The 14,708-nt window shown below is 42.9% G+C and overlaps 1 protein-coding gene across 5 annotated transcripts in view; it reads right to left on the bottom strand.

Annotated features, from left to right (window-relative positions):
• The window catches only part of LOC101849958 (AP-3 complex subunit delta-1), a 61,440-nt gene that overhangs the window by 18,062 nt on the left and 28,670 nt on the right, over positions 1-14,708 (bottom strand). For 3 of the 5 annotated variants that reach the window (XM_035972228.1, XM_035972226.1, XM_005107646.3), the window contains 13 exons: positions 12,772-12,820; positions 11,533-11,678; positions 10,103-10,251; positions 9,339-9,465; positions 7,155-7,258; positions 6,304-6,535; positions 5,351-5,496; positions 4,546-4,644; positions 3,999-4,062; positions 3,410-3,557; positions 1,643-1,851; positions 1,154-1,230; positions 345-501 (listed from right to left, as the gene is read on the bottom strand). In XM_035972228.1, coding sequence (XP_035828121.1) covers positions 345-501; positions 1,154-1,230; positions 1,643-1,851; positions 3,410-3,557; positions 3,999-4,062; positions 4,546-4,644; positions 5,351-5,496; positions 6,304-6,535; positions 7,155-7,258; positions 9,339-9,465; positions 10,103-10,251; positions 11,533-11,678; positions 12,772-12,820 — 1,707 coding nt within the window. The remainder of the gene's footprint in view (positions 1-344; positions 502-1,153; positions 1,231-1,642; positions 1,852-3,409; positions 3,558-3,998; positions 4,063-4,545; positions 4,645-5,350; positions 5,497-6,303; positions 6,536-7,154; positions 7,259-9,338; positions 9,466-10,102; positions 10,252-11,532; positions 11,679-12,771; positions 12,821-14,708) is intronic. The other 2 variants (XM_005107648.3, XM_035972227.1) reach the window with 1 other exon arrangement.

The raw sequence follows: 14,708 nt of genomic DNA on the forward strand, positions 1-14,708 counted from the left end.
ACAGAAACAATAGAGAGAAAAGTAAAGTCGACGGACAGAAACAATAGAGAGAAAAGTAAAGACGTGGGAGCTACCAGTGACACTGTCCAACTGTCCATAGATAAAGCAATTTGTTGTATCAGTGGGAAGACAATGTCATAGAGGCTATTATACCATGCAAACACAGGGCCAGATAGGGGGCCTACCCCCATTCTCTTCTCTCATCACTTTATTGTTTACTCGTCTATCCCTTCATTTATTGTCATTTTCTGTCTCTCCATTCATTCATTTTGTTCTTCATTCACCATTCCCTTCTCCTTCTTCTGATATCACAATTCTCTCTTGTCATTGAATTTTTTACTCACCTTTCCCTTCTTCTCCTTCTCTTTCTTCTCTCTATCTTTCTTGTGCTTCTTCTTGGGTTTCTCCGTCTCAACTGCCTCCGTCTCGCCCTCGGCTTTCCCAGAATCCAGGACGATGTGGTGGGTGGGGACCGGCAACTTTTCGTCGTCTCTCAGCGGTCTGGATGGGAGAAGACAAGGAATGTGAGTGAGCAAGCTTGTTTGAGAGTAAAGGGAACAAGTGCACTCACAAGGTATCATTCATTTCATGCTGGGAAAAATCAGTTGACAGGTGGACTTCAGGGGAAGGTCTTCAAGTGACATGCTCAAGCCTTTTACTGGGATTTGCTGAGCTCTCAAAGAATGATTCAACAACACTTTCCCAGTATATATAATTGTAGTTGTTGAAGTTTTATGTCTCCATCGACCCTACATAGAGCATTTAGTTTTGGTTAAGTAGAGGTTTTACGGTTCTCGCAACTGCATAAGGTCATATGAGCGCCAGAAGATAAGAGGTGTTACAAGAGAGTAACAAACATAAAAAAGAAGAAGGGAAGATAAGGACGATAGATGTTTGATAGGAAAGAAGAAGCAAACCACACCAGAGCACCCGCCAACTACCCACAAGCATTTAGTTTGTTTGTTTGAATAAAGAGAAGCACATTAACACAACAATGGTCAATAAGCACTGGTAAACAGTAAGACAGACAGACAGAAGCAGCAGACGGAATGTAAAGAAGTAGAACCTAGCAGTGGCGCCCTCCAACCACTTGACCAGAGCATTTAGGAATCCCCCCCCCCTCCCCAATCCCCATACACAGATAAAGACTTACTCATCCAAGTTGATGTCCAGAGCCTTGTACTTCTCATCCCTTGTTCGGTCCTCCTCCTTGTCCGAAGTGTCCATACCCTGCAGAAAACATAACACACAACTTCAAACACTCGCACTAGAGGCACATACTTACTGTACAGGAGTCACTAACAGTTTTTAGTGCACTATTACACCCCCCCCCCCCAGCACACACACAGCCTATCATATATGAAAACACCAAATTAAAGCTTTGGAAACAAAAGTATAAGTTTATTTTTTGAAGTCCCAGACAGCAAAATTCCTTGGCCATATTTGTGTGAATTTTATTAAAGAGAAGCACCTGGACACAATAAGTCACTGAGGGAAAAAGCAAGAAAGATGGACGGAAATAACAGCAGGGAAGAACAGAAGTAGAACCTATCAGAGGTGCCCTCAAACCATCCCCCCCCCCTCCCCCAGCCCTACACCAAAGCACTCCCTGACCCCTTCATTAACCCCTCACAGAACTGACCTCTGGCGCGTCCATCACTGTGCTGACAGCGTGTAAGGCTGACACATCATCCTCTGACTCCTCGGCCACTGCGTGCTTGGAGCTCTTGCCTTTTTTCTTCTTCTTCTTGCCTCCCTTTTCCCGCTTCTCCCGCTTGCTGCGCTCCGCCTGCTGCTGCAGCATCATGTACTTGTCCGACGAGGAGATGCCTGCCGGGAAATCGCCACCGACTTACGGTAAAACAGAGACGGCAGTGAATATCACACGCTGGATCAACAAACGATTGGACGGTCAAAAGTCAAAATATTCTGTTTTGTTTTCGTAAGCGTTTAACGGTAATTGCAACACAATTAGAAATATTCCGTCATTCAAGACATTATCTCACATAAAAGTTTTTGACTTTTGACCGTGAAATAAGGAGACACGTGTATGTATGCTGAGAGACTTCAAACCAGAACAGATACCCCAGGACAGTGGCAGAAAGGCATCGAGTCGCAAAGCCAGTAGGTTTGACTACAGACGCTTTTCACAAGGAAGAAATCAGGGCAAAAGAAACACTGACAAAGAAATGGGAAAGGAACACAGCACCAGAGTACCTATTAATTCTCTTCTATCTTTGACACAGCTGTTTGATTTAGTTTCTATAATTTCTAGAGGAGGAGGAAAAGCACATCTAAATAACAACTGTTATTCAGTGCAGGGAAAAACATAAGACAGACAGAAATAAAAAAGGGAAAGAAAAAAAGTAAGATTTCCAACCTCCCAGAGAGACACGGCTACGGCTAAAAAGAAACATAATCATTCAACATAAGGAACAAAATAAACTCATCGAGGCAGCCTCGTCACTTGTGCACACAGACTGCCCGCCGTGAAGCAAAACTTCCAGAATTTCCACATCACAACTTGGGAGTTGTTAGACTTGACTCTCGATAGCAGCTTCTTTGGGTTCACTTACTGACAGCCCAAAATCGAGTTTCATGTGTGAAAAAGAGACTTTTTTTCTCGATGTCTCTACTACAGCATAAACATCTTATCTTTCCGGCATCTTCCTTGCTCGGAAAATATTGCTTTAGTTTTTCTGTTCGACTCACACATTTCTAAGACGTTTCTGTGAACAATGTTATATTAGAGAGCATCAAAGTAAAATCCTTCTCAGTAGTTTGCTCTCATCTCATCTTCTCGTGGAGAAATGGATGTAAGCAGGACATGCCTAAAAAGGCTTTTTTTACATAAAAAAACCCAACAAACTTAAATGACCCAAAAGACTGAAACAAAGAGGACAAAAAAAATTAGAAAAGCTTAGCGCCACTCTTTTCTGGTTTCACTCAAACCCCACAGTCAAACACACCAGTGCTCAGACGTCATCAATAGTGACAGACCAGTTGGGTTTCCCAAGACTGTTTGGTTCTGTTGAACACCAGACCAGATGAGAGGAAGAACCACCTGGAACTGGTCAAGGCTCAAGATGAGCTAATATTAGAGTGTCTATCCAGAAATGTCATGGGATTTTGAGGCATAAAACCCAGGACCTTCTGAGTTTAGTTTTAATTAGAATTTTACAGCACTAGTAAGACAAATATGCTATATAAGTTCTGAAGATCAGAGGTGTCACTAGAGAGTAACCTACAAAGAAAAGAAAGAGGAGAGACACGAGCCAAAGATGTTCAATATGTGGCAAGAAGGGGCAAACCACACATGAGTTCCCGCCAACCACCCACACACCTTCTGATTCAAGGCAAGTGTGCTGACGACCCCCCCCCCTCCATCTTCCTGTCTAGCCCAACTCACCAGGGACATGCAGGGGGATGGACAAGTCAATCTCTGCCACAGGAATGTTGCTCGTGTCCGGGGCTGCGTCTCGCTTCCGTCTGCCCCGCCCATCGTCCTTCAGATAGTGTGGGTTGTGCTCCACCTCTGTCTTGCGGGCTTCCCGCCGCTAGTGAAAAAGAAGAGGAAGAGGAAGAGGAGTGTTTGAGTTTAAGTGAAATAAAGGCCGTCAACGTGATCATAATAATTGAGCGCTGGAGGAAAAAAGCAAGATGGACAGACAGAAACAAAAGAGAGAAAGTGCAGAAGTAGGACCTACCTCCTCCCCCCCTAAACCTAAATGTGAAGCATGTTAACTAAATATGTCGCTTCTCGCAATTCACAAATAGAGACTTTGGAATGAAATTGACACAGGGGTCAAATTTGTAGATTTTTAACGGATGCCATTTTCTTCAAGTTTAACGTGCCTTTCACTTTCATCATCTTGTACTAATAAATGGCATAAATTCAACCTACAAATTTGAAGTATCTATGTCCATAGGGGGCTAAAATCCGAGAAGTGACTAATTTCGTCACCACACCTCATAAATAACTTTAACTAATGTTCTACCTTCTCCAATTCCTCCTCTGTTGGTTGTTGGTAAGTTTTGCTCTCTTCATATTGATAACTTGACCTGAAAGAGACAACACTGTACATAGATTTGTGGAGACAAAACAAAACGCTGGTAAAAACATGACAACTTTACAATGAAAAGGCACTGAGAAAAAATGCTGTTTCTTTGAAAAGACCTGTGTAGGAGATACAAAGCTATACTAACCAAGTTAACAGTTTGTTTTTTTGTAAACTGGAAGTGGCGAGATATCAGCTGAGGACAACAGTAAAAGTTTTTAACAAATGATTGCCTACTCAATTAATGCATAATCTTGTTTGGAAAATCAGCCAGCTTGGAGTTATTGAGTTATTTACAGCAGCCATTCTGTGTGATCAGTCCTGTTCCTTTGTATAGCCTTTGTTATCACTGATATGTTTCTCAACATCTTTGACAGCACATCATCAAGCACTACAATAAAACTGTACGATGACAACACAAAGGAGGTTTTTTTTGGTCTCCTCGGGGCTCAGTGTCTCTACATTGACACCTCCAGGGTCTACTCACCTGTGTTGATCATCTGCAGCCACAAAGAACGAGGACACGTTGACCTCCTCGTCCGAGCTGTCCTCCAGGGGCTCGTTGATCCATTTGTCCAGGTCCAGACTGAGGGAGAGAAGTTGATTTAGATTTGTCATTTTGATGTTATTTGAGTAAAGCACATCATTCTGTGTAAGGAAAAAGTACGTTATTTGAGTAAAGCACATCATTCTGTGTAAGGAAAAAGTACAACAGACAGACAGAACCAACAGAAGGAAAGAAAGGAAAAGAAAAGAAAAAAAAAACTACCTGTGGCACCCTCCAATCACTTGCCATACAGAGAGGATGGATGGACACTAAGTACACATACTTAGATCATGAATGTGACAGCTCTGTAAACTAAAGAAACCTGTGCTTGTATCTCATGGAAGTATAGGTGTGTGTATTTGGGTGCCTGTGTCTGTACCTGAGTCACTGACTCACCCCTCCAGCATGGGCATTTTGTAAGAGATGTGTTTGAGTATAACAGTGTGTGTGTGTGGGTGTGGGTGTGTGAGTGTGTGTGTGTGTGTGTGTGAGTGTGAGTGTGTGTGTGTGTGTGTGTGAATGTGAGTGTTCACATATGTCAGCACTGTAAGTTGGGTGTGTGTGTGTACGTGTGTATGTGTGTGTCAGTGCGTGTGTTTGTCAGTGTGTGTATGCATGTGTCAGTGTGTGTGTGTGTGTGTGTGTGTGCGTGCGTGCATGCCTGCGCATGTGTGTAATGTACGTGTGTGTATGTGTCTGTCTGTATCTGTCTGTCTGCATCTGTTCATGCTTGTAACAGACTCACCCCTCAGGCACGGGCACCTTCTTCTGTGCCTTGGAAGCCACAGGGTTGAGTTCCCCGGCATAGAGTCCCTCCACCTCATCGGCCACCGCCGCTCCCTTCTCTTCTAGCTTCACAATGTACTTGACGATCTGGAGAATGCTGCATGCCTGTTGGATGAAGAAAGGAAACGTAAACTTCATGGATTACCCAGAAGTAAAAAAAAAAAAAATCCACACTTTTCGGTTTGATCTACATTTATTCCATAATTCAACATAGAATCCAATATGTCACTCGCAACACAAATAGGTCATATAAGTGTTGAAGATTAGAGGTGTCACAAGAGCTACAGAGTAGCATACAAATGTGAGGCAGCGTGATGGAATCAGGCTCTCGTCAAAATAATCAAAGTGAAGAGACATGCATTTTTCCACGAGTTTGTGAATTTTGTCAAAATTTTTGTTTTTTGGCTCAACACCTTTCTTGCCCATTAAAGAACTCATTTCTGTGTGGATTTTTCTTAAAAACATTGATTAAAGGCACAAAAATGTAAATTTTCAGTTACCAAGGACTCTTAAGCTAAGGAAATAACTAATCTTTGGCGGCCATTTTCTCACTAATTTTACCTCTGAAAACAGGTGATCCCCACCTCCTTCTTTCGCAAATAACTCGACTTGTATTCAAGATAAATGGATATTGTTTTCATCCAAATAAAGACGAGTGAAAAAGCTGTAAGATGATACCAATAACTCTACATGACTAAAAATTGACGAGAGCTTGATTCCACCACGCTGCCTCACAAATAATTTACACACACACACACACAAGACACAACAATTTGACACACACACACACCCACACACACAAGACACAACAACCTGACACAAACTCACCCTCACACACACACACACACAAGACACAACAATCTGACACAAACACACACACACACAAGACACAACAACCTGACACAAACTCACCCTCTCCTGAACCTCCAGGTCCCCACTCTGTACAAATACAGGCAGCTTCTCCTGTAGGAGAGCATGCACCTCTGCCTTCACACCATCTTCCTCCTTCGCCTCCGCAGCCTTCAAGATCTTCCCATACAGTTTGAGAATGTTCTGGACAAACACGGACTGGATGTGGCCCGGCAGCGATGTGATCTTGGGCCGCAGCATGGCCTCCAAGGTGGCCTTAGGGTCGTTCAGGTGCCTGAGCCACAGAATGGTGGAGAGAGGGAGAGAAAAAAAAATTGTTGGGTGCGAATAATGAAACACTCAAGTCTCCACTGTGATGACAATTTCGGGACATTAATCATGAAAACAGTAACGGCGAGTAGGAGCAGTTTATTTGAGGGGAAACTCTAGCACTTTGATTGAGTTAAAGTTTCAAATGAATTGAAATTCCCCAAAAGAGGGGAAGGTTCTTTAAACGTTTGTTTGAGCAGTGAGAAGCTCATCAACACAATAAAGATCATTTAGTGCTGGGAAAAAAAGTAAGATGGACAGAAAGAAAGAAAGAAGAGAATTAGGACTAACTAGTGGCACTCCAAAAGGGAAGGAACAGAAAACCTGGTTACAGAACCAAGTTCTACAATTATTGCTGGAGGAGAGTAATTTCTGGCAGAGCCCAAGATGTTTACACACCAACTTTTGACCTTGAACTCGCGCCTCCATCAATTATCTCAACTTCAGGTTGAGATTCAAATTAACTACAAAAAAAAAAAGTTCATTGACAACAAATGTCATTTTGCGCTGGGAAAATGATACGACAGAAACATTGGAGAGAGAGGTAGTAAAGACAACAGCCCGAGATCCGACACATGACTTACTCAGAAAACTCTCCACAGATCCAGGCGGCGGCATAAAGCACTTCACAGATTCCGTTACGCTGGGAGTTGTTGGCCAGAATGTGAGAGTTCTCCAACAGTATCGCCTGGATGAGAAGATAAATATTCTTTATTGACATTTCGTAGTAAAAAGCTGACAGCGAAACACACACGAAAAGATTGCCAGGAAGGTAGATAATTATACTTTATTTACCTTCCATTGGAAAAAAAGTGACAGTGAAACACACACAACAGGACTGCCTAAAATAAGAGATATACTTTACTTACTCTTCCATAGGGAAAAAAAAACCTGACAGTGAAATATACAGACCCAGAGTATATCGAACGTAGGTCAATCACGCTGAATAACTTATTATCATCTCCACCTTTGTTATTTGATTGATTGTAGTAGTAGTAGTAGTAGTAGTATATGGTTTTACGGCGCTCGCAACTGCGTAAGTGATTGATTGTAAAAATTATCACAACAACATCTCATCAACACAAATAAGATCATTTTGGAGTTCGGCTGCTTTGAGACTTCCTATGAGGGCAGACAGCACCAGTGAACTCCTTAACCACCACTCCCTGAACCCGGATGGTGGGAGACTAGCAGCACATGGAGTAATCATCTGTCATCTATCTCTACAACCCTAAGCAGCAGAGCAACTCACTGTCTGCTCAGGTTACTTTGACAAGAATTTTGAAACAATGATCCATGAATACTAGGAAACAGCGAGACTTTTTTTTAGTAAGTGTTTTTCGGCACTTGCAGCACAATCAGGTCATATGAGTGGAGAAGACTAGAGGTGTTACAAGAGAGTAACAAACACAAAAAGAAGGGGGGGGGGGGATAAGGATAATAGATTGTTTGATAGGAAAGAAGGAGCAAACCACACCAGAGCACCCACCAACATCACAAACAGCGAGACTGAAAATAACAACAAAGGAGAGAGTTAAGAAGTAAAACCTGTCTGTTATTGTATGCCAAATTTATCTGTTCCATAAGAAAGGCCTATATCTCCTGAGAATTTTGGTAGCATTCTTTGACCTCTCAGTCAATTTTTAAGAAAATGGTAGCTGTTCTAAATATGATCAAATATTGCTGAAGTCGTTAACTGGCTGCAACCCCACGTTTGACAGCTGATAAAAGAGTACCAAGTGCACCAAACATCTCCAAATTAACAGAGTACAATCACTAAAACATAGATATGAAGTCTAATTTATTTCAAAACTCTGAGATAATAACAAATCAGTATTTTACTGTTTCAAACACGATGATCTGTCGTTATTTCGACATAAACAGCAAGCGCTGTCCGGGCAGCGCCACACTGGCCGGCGCCACACCGGCCCCCGCAGCGAGCGAGTCGGATCTATAATGTAGTGTACTAAGTTTTAATAGAAAATGAACGGATCTTTCTATTAGTACCTTTTTTGAGATGGACATATTTCCTGTAAAAAATCTTTGAAAACTTTGAATATATTTTTAAAGGCTTTCTATTTAAACGCCAAGGGCCAAAAATATGCCACGAAAAAGCTCTACGGTTCTCTGCCAATGAAAAGACGGTATTAATCATCACCATTCGTGTCAATTTTTTAACCGGCTGACCACGCATTCCGACCGTGAGGGGCTTCGCTGTTCATGACAATTCTCCAGCTCCTAATAATTAGATATATTACGAAGAAAAGCTTAACTTTTACAAGGTATACATCATTTGGTGTTTTATAGTGAAAAGAACAAAGAAACAGTGATCTGAATTGTCCCGATTTTATCGAAACTACGCGCTAGGAAGGCTGGGAGGCCGTGTTTACGCTATCTACTATCTGTGGCACCCTCTAACCACCCACAATCAATATCTTTTAAACAGCAAGGCTGACATGATAAACCAAAACAAAAGAGTGAGGGTAAAGAAATAAGACATACCAGCGGCACTCTCCAACCACTCATACTTACCATCAGTTATTTCGTAAGGGTACATATTTTACTGCACTTCTGAAACAATTTGGTCTCCTAATTGCCAACTCATCATCTGTTAAGTAATCACCACCATCAGTTATCAAGTAAGAGTACATATTTTGCAGCAGTTCTGAAAAATTCGCTCCCCAAAGAGCCAACTAACCACCATCTGTAAGTAATTATACATTTCACAGCCTTATCGACACAAATTGGTCAAATAAGAGCCAACTCACCATCTGTGAGACGGCAAAGTGCCTTATGGCCTGTACTCGTATGGCCACGTCCAGCATCTGGTTGGCGATGAGCTTTCCGTGCTTGGTGCCCTCCATACGCGTCAGCTCCACCAAGATACTCACATACCTACGTACAGGGACACAAACCTCATATTAGAACCTTGAGTAACTTTGAGGTTTACACTTTCTTCAACATGATTTAAGTCATTTTGAGTAAAATAAGTGACCTCCACCTTGAACAACGACTTCTTACTGGACAGATGTGAAGTGACCCTCTTTGAGAAGTTCATACATTTCTGCAACTGAGGCAATTGCATATTCACCAACAAGAAAAACCAACTGATCACCATAGTGGTGATGCCAGATTTAAGGAAGGCTTCAAACTCAAATTATTATCTTAAAAAAAAAGAAGAAAAGAATCCTGAGGTCTAAGTCAAACACATAGACACAATGACTGTCCAATAAGGGCTGGGAAAACTTAAAAGTACAATATACAGGTGTGAGAAATACTGGTAAAAGTACATTTTAATCCCCTATTCTTAAACTAAGTTAAAAAAGCCTTTCTCAAATGACCTCATCGTGACCAGAGTGGCCCGCCTGATAGTGGAGACCCATATGTGCACAGTAGGTCAAGTACGTTCCGAATGGAGAGCTCAAGTTTACTCCTGAGCCCAATACTTGTATGAAAAAAAGAAAAGTTAAGAGAAATCAGTGATCTAGTATCATTATCAGTGTTGTTCCAGCCCCCCACAGGGGATACTGACCACTCAAAGTTGGTGACATATTGGTAGTTGGACTGGCTGCAGATCTCCACAGTCTTGGACAGCAGCTCATCGCGATAGTGGGAGCCCTCGGCCTTGTCCATGTGAACCATCAGCTTCTTCACAATCTCCATCAGGTTCTTCTTTGACACCTGCCAACCACCCACACAACACCACCGTCAGTACATGTCCAGTGTGTTAGGGGCTAGTGTGTGTATGAGTGTGTGTATCTGTGTGTGTGTGTGTGTGTGTGTGTGAGTGTGTGTGTTTTGGTGTGTGTGTTTTGGTGTGTGTGTGTGTGTGTGTGTGTGTGTGTGTGTGTGTGTGTGTGTGTGTGTGTGCATGTATGCATGTGTACGAGCAGGCATATGTAACATGGTTGAAGTGTAATATTAAGAGTGAGACCACATGACAACAACCACATTTTCCCTGGCAACAGATTTGGACATGAGTTGAGATTCAGTACCATTAAAATGAAGCCCGCAAAGTTTCTTGCTATAAGTGCATCCCCCCCCCAAAAAAAAACCCAACAAAAAAACCAACAACAACAAAACAACAAAAACAACCCAAATCCGGAAAACCAACAGACACATACAAACAGCAGAGGGACAGAAAAACCCTATAACTACCCACGAATACATCAGGTCAAAAGTTACACTTAAAATAAATTGCAAAGTAGAAGAAGACCACACGAGAGAACCCACGATTATTTCACTGAGCCTGTCTAGAATATTATGATGCCTGTGTGTGTTTAGTTTAGTCTGAGGAAAAGAAGCAAATCGATAATAATAGTTAGGCCTAGAGATAGCATTTATATTGTGCAAATTCCCGCTCAACAGCAAGCTATATGCACTTTACTATTACCCAAGAAGACTTGATAGCAGTCTGAAACAATTTCAATTTCAAGCTGCCATTTATAGGTACTAAAACACTAACATACAGACAAGATCTTTCGCTGTTTATGGCCAGGTACCCATTCCCGCCTGGGTGAAGTGAGAAAAATTCATGTTAAGTGCCTTTCCCCAAGGAGACAACATCAGTACTGCGGCAAGAAACCCCGAACTCGTAACTTCATGATTACGTGTCTGGTAGCCTAACCACTATTGTTTTTAGAGGTTTTACGGCGCTCGCAACTGAATAAGGTCAGATGAGTGCCAGAAGATTAGAAGTGTTACAAGAGAGTAACAAACATAAAAAAGAAGGGGAGATAAGGATGATGATAGATGTTTGATAGGAAACAAGAAGCAGATCACACCAGAGCACCCACCAACCACCCACGGGAGATAAGGACGATGATAGATGTTTGATAGGAAAAAAGAAGCAGACCACACCAGAGCACCCACCAACCACCCACGCCCAACCACTAAACTACCCACGATACAATAATGGTCATACAGTACAAGGACAAAAAAGGGAGAAGACAGAAGACTGACCATCCCGTAGAGCAGGTCCAGGGCCCGGAGCCTGATGGACTCGTCGCGGTCGTCCAGGCACTGCAGGATGAGGTCCTTGTGGCCCTGCACAGACTTGGGGTGGGAGGCCAGGATACGGGACATGGCCAGCAGTCCCAGGTACTTTACTGGGTGACCATGGGATGGGATGGGATGTTGGGGGGCGGGGGGTGTGTGACCATGGGATGAGGTGTAGGGCAGGAAGTGGGAGCAGGTGGGTAGGAGGGAGGGAATGGGGGAAGTGAAGAAAGGGAAGTGGGAAGGGGAAAAGAAAAGAAGGGGGGGGGGGGCGGCAAGGGGAGAGGTGAGGTGAGGGGGGTGGTGGAATGAGAAGGGGCAGGGGGAAAATAAAGACGTGGGAGGGGAAAAAGACAAGTAGAGGAGACATTGGTTAGACACAGATGTATACATATAACTTAGGGCTAGTATCAGAAAGGAAACAACATCATTGTCAACTATCATCAAAACGGAATGTTGCAGAAAGAACTGATCCAAACTGTAATACAACTATAACCCCTCTCCCCCAAATAAAAAAATCCAAAAAAAATCATGAAAAGATAGTGTAGCAAAAAATTCTCTTTCACAAAACTTCACATAATATAAACATTACAGTTTTGATTCAGGGTTTTGGAAATAAAATTTTCATCTACATATAAGGTACAAATTCTCTACATAATGACTATTCCTTCCTTATTCCACTGTTCCCAAAGAATTACTTCCAACACCCCACCCCTCCTCCCACCAAACTAGACAAGAAAAAAAGACAAAGCAACAGGTAAAGAGTGTTGACATGGCAACCAGCTTGAGAGAGAGAGAGAGAGAGAGAGAGAGAGAGAGAGAGAGAGAGAGAGAGAGAGAGAGAGAGAGAGAGAGAGAGAGAGAGAGAGAAAGACTTGAAAGAGAGGGAGAGAGGGAGAGAGAGACAGAGGGAGGGAGGGAGGGAGGAAGGGATGGAGGGAGAGAGAGCAAGAGAGCGAGAGAGGAAGGGATGGAGGGAGAGAGAGCAAGAGAGAGAGAGAGAGAGAGAGAGAGAGAAAGAGAGAGAGAGAGACAGACAGACAGAAACAGAAAGACTAAAGGTGAAGAAAGAGAGAAGGGATAGTGTATGTGTGTGTGTGAGAGAGAGAGAGAAGGAGAGAGAGGGAGGAAAGAGAGCCAGAGACAGATCATATCTATCTGATCAACAGTCATAAGACACAGCGGTCACTTGTGGTCACTCACAGTTCTGGTCCGAGTCCTCAATGAGGATGCGTAGCTTCTGAACACAGAGCTGTGAAAAGCAAAGCCAAAAGTTAGAACAAGCATTTGGTCTCTCTGAATCTGAGCTGCTACAGTTCATTGGTTTGGGACAAGCTTTGATCAGAACATGAGTGGGAACCCTATCATTCTGTGCATGACAGTGCATCAGACATATGAATAGAATGAGTGTGTCCATGCATTTGTGGGTATACATGCTCATCTGTGAATGCAGGTAGGAATGTGTGTGTGTGTGTGTGTGTGTGTGTGTTTTAGTTTTAGCAGAGGTTTTACGGTGCTCGCAACTGCATAAGGTCATATGAGCACTACCCACGAATACATCAGGTCAAAAGTTACACTTAAAATAAATTGCAAAGTAGAAGAAGACCACACGAGAGAACCCACGATTATTTCACTGAGCCTGTCTAGAATATTATGATGCCTGTGTGTGTTTAGTTTAGTCTGAGGAAAAGAAGCAAATCGATAATAATAGTTAGGCCTAGAGATAGCATTTATATTGTGCAAATTCCCGCTCAACAGCAAGCTATATGCACTTTACTATTACCCAAGAAGACTTGATAGCAGTCTGAAACAATTTCAATTTCAAGCTGCCATTTATAGGTACTAAAACACTAACATACAGACAAGATCTTTCGCTGTTTATGGCCAGGTACCCATTCCCGCCTGGGTGAAGTGAGAAAAATTCATGCAAAGTGCCTTTCCCCAAGGAGACAACATCAGTACTGCGGCAAGAAACCCCGAACTCGTAACCTCATGATTACGTGTCTGGTAGCCTAACCACTATTGTTTTTAGAGGTTTTACGGCGCTCGCAACTGAATAAGGTCAGATGAGTGCCAGAAGATTAGAAGTGTTACAAGAGAGTAACAAACATAAAAAAGAAGGGGAGATAAGGATGATGATAGATGTTTGATAGGAAACAAGAAGCAGATCACACCAGAGCACCCACCAACCACCCACGGGAGATAAGGACGATGATAGATGTTTGATAGGAAAAAAGAAGCAGACCACACCAGAGCACCCACCAACCACCCACGCCCAACCACTAAACTACCCACGATACAATAATGGTCATACAGTACAAGGACAAAAAAGGGAGAAGACAGAAGACTGACCATCCCGTAGAGCAGGTCCAGGGCCCGGAGCCTGATGGACTCGTCGCGGTCGTCCAGGCACTGCAGGATGAGGTCCTTGTGGCCCTGCACAGACTTGGGGTGGGAGGCCAGGATACGGGACATGGCCAGCAGTCCCAGGTACTTTACTGGGTGACCATGGGATGGGATGGGATGTTGGGGGGCGGGGGGTGTGTGACCATGGGATGAGGTGTAGGGCAGGAAGTGGGAGCAGGTGGGTAGGAGGGAGGGAATGGGGGAAGTGAAGAAAGGGAAGTGGGAAGGGGAAAAGAAAAGAAGGGGGGGGGGGCGGCAAGGGGAGAGGTGAGGTGAGGGGGGTGGTGGAATGAGAAGGGGCAGGGGGAAAATAAAGACGTGGGAGGGGAAAAAGACAAGTAGAGGAGACATTGGTTAGACACAGATGTATACATATAACTTAGGGCTAGTATCAGAAAGGAAACAACATCATTGTCAACTATCATCAAAACGGAATGTTGCAGAAAGAACTGATCCAAACTGTAATACAACTATAACCCCTCTCCCCCAAATAAAAAAATCCAAAAAAAATCATGAAAAGATAGTGTAGCAAAAAATTCTCTTTCACAAAACTTCACATAATATAAACATTACAGTTTTGATTCAGGGTTTTGGAAATAAAAATTTTCATCTACATATAAGGTACAAATTCTCTACATAATGACTATTCCTTCCTTATTCCACTGTTCCCAAAGAATTACTTCCAACACCCCACCCCTCCTCCCACCAAACTAGACAAGAAAAAAAGACAAAGC

Source organism: Aplysia californica, unplaced genomic scaffold, assembly GCF_000002075.1.
Source record: "Aplysia californica isolate F4 #8 unplaced genomic scaffold, AplCal3.0 scaffold00618, whole genome shotgun sequence".
Lineage (NCBI taxonomy): Eukaryota > Metazoa > Mollusca > Gastropoda > Aplysiida > Aplysiidae > Aplysia > Aplysia californica.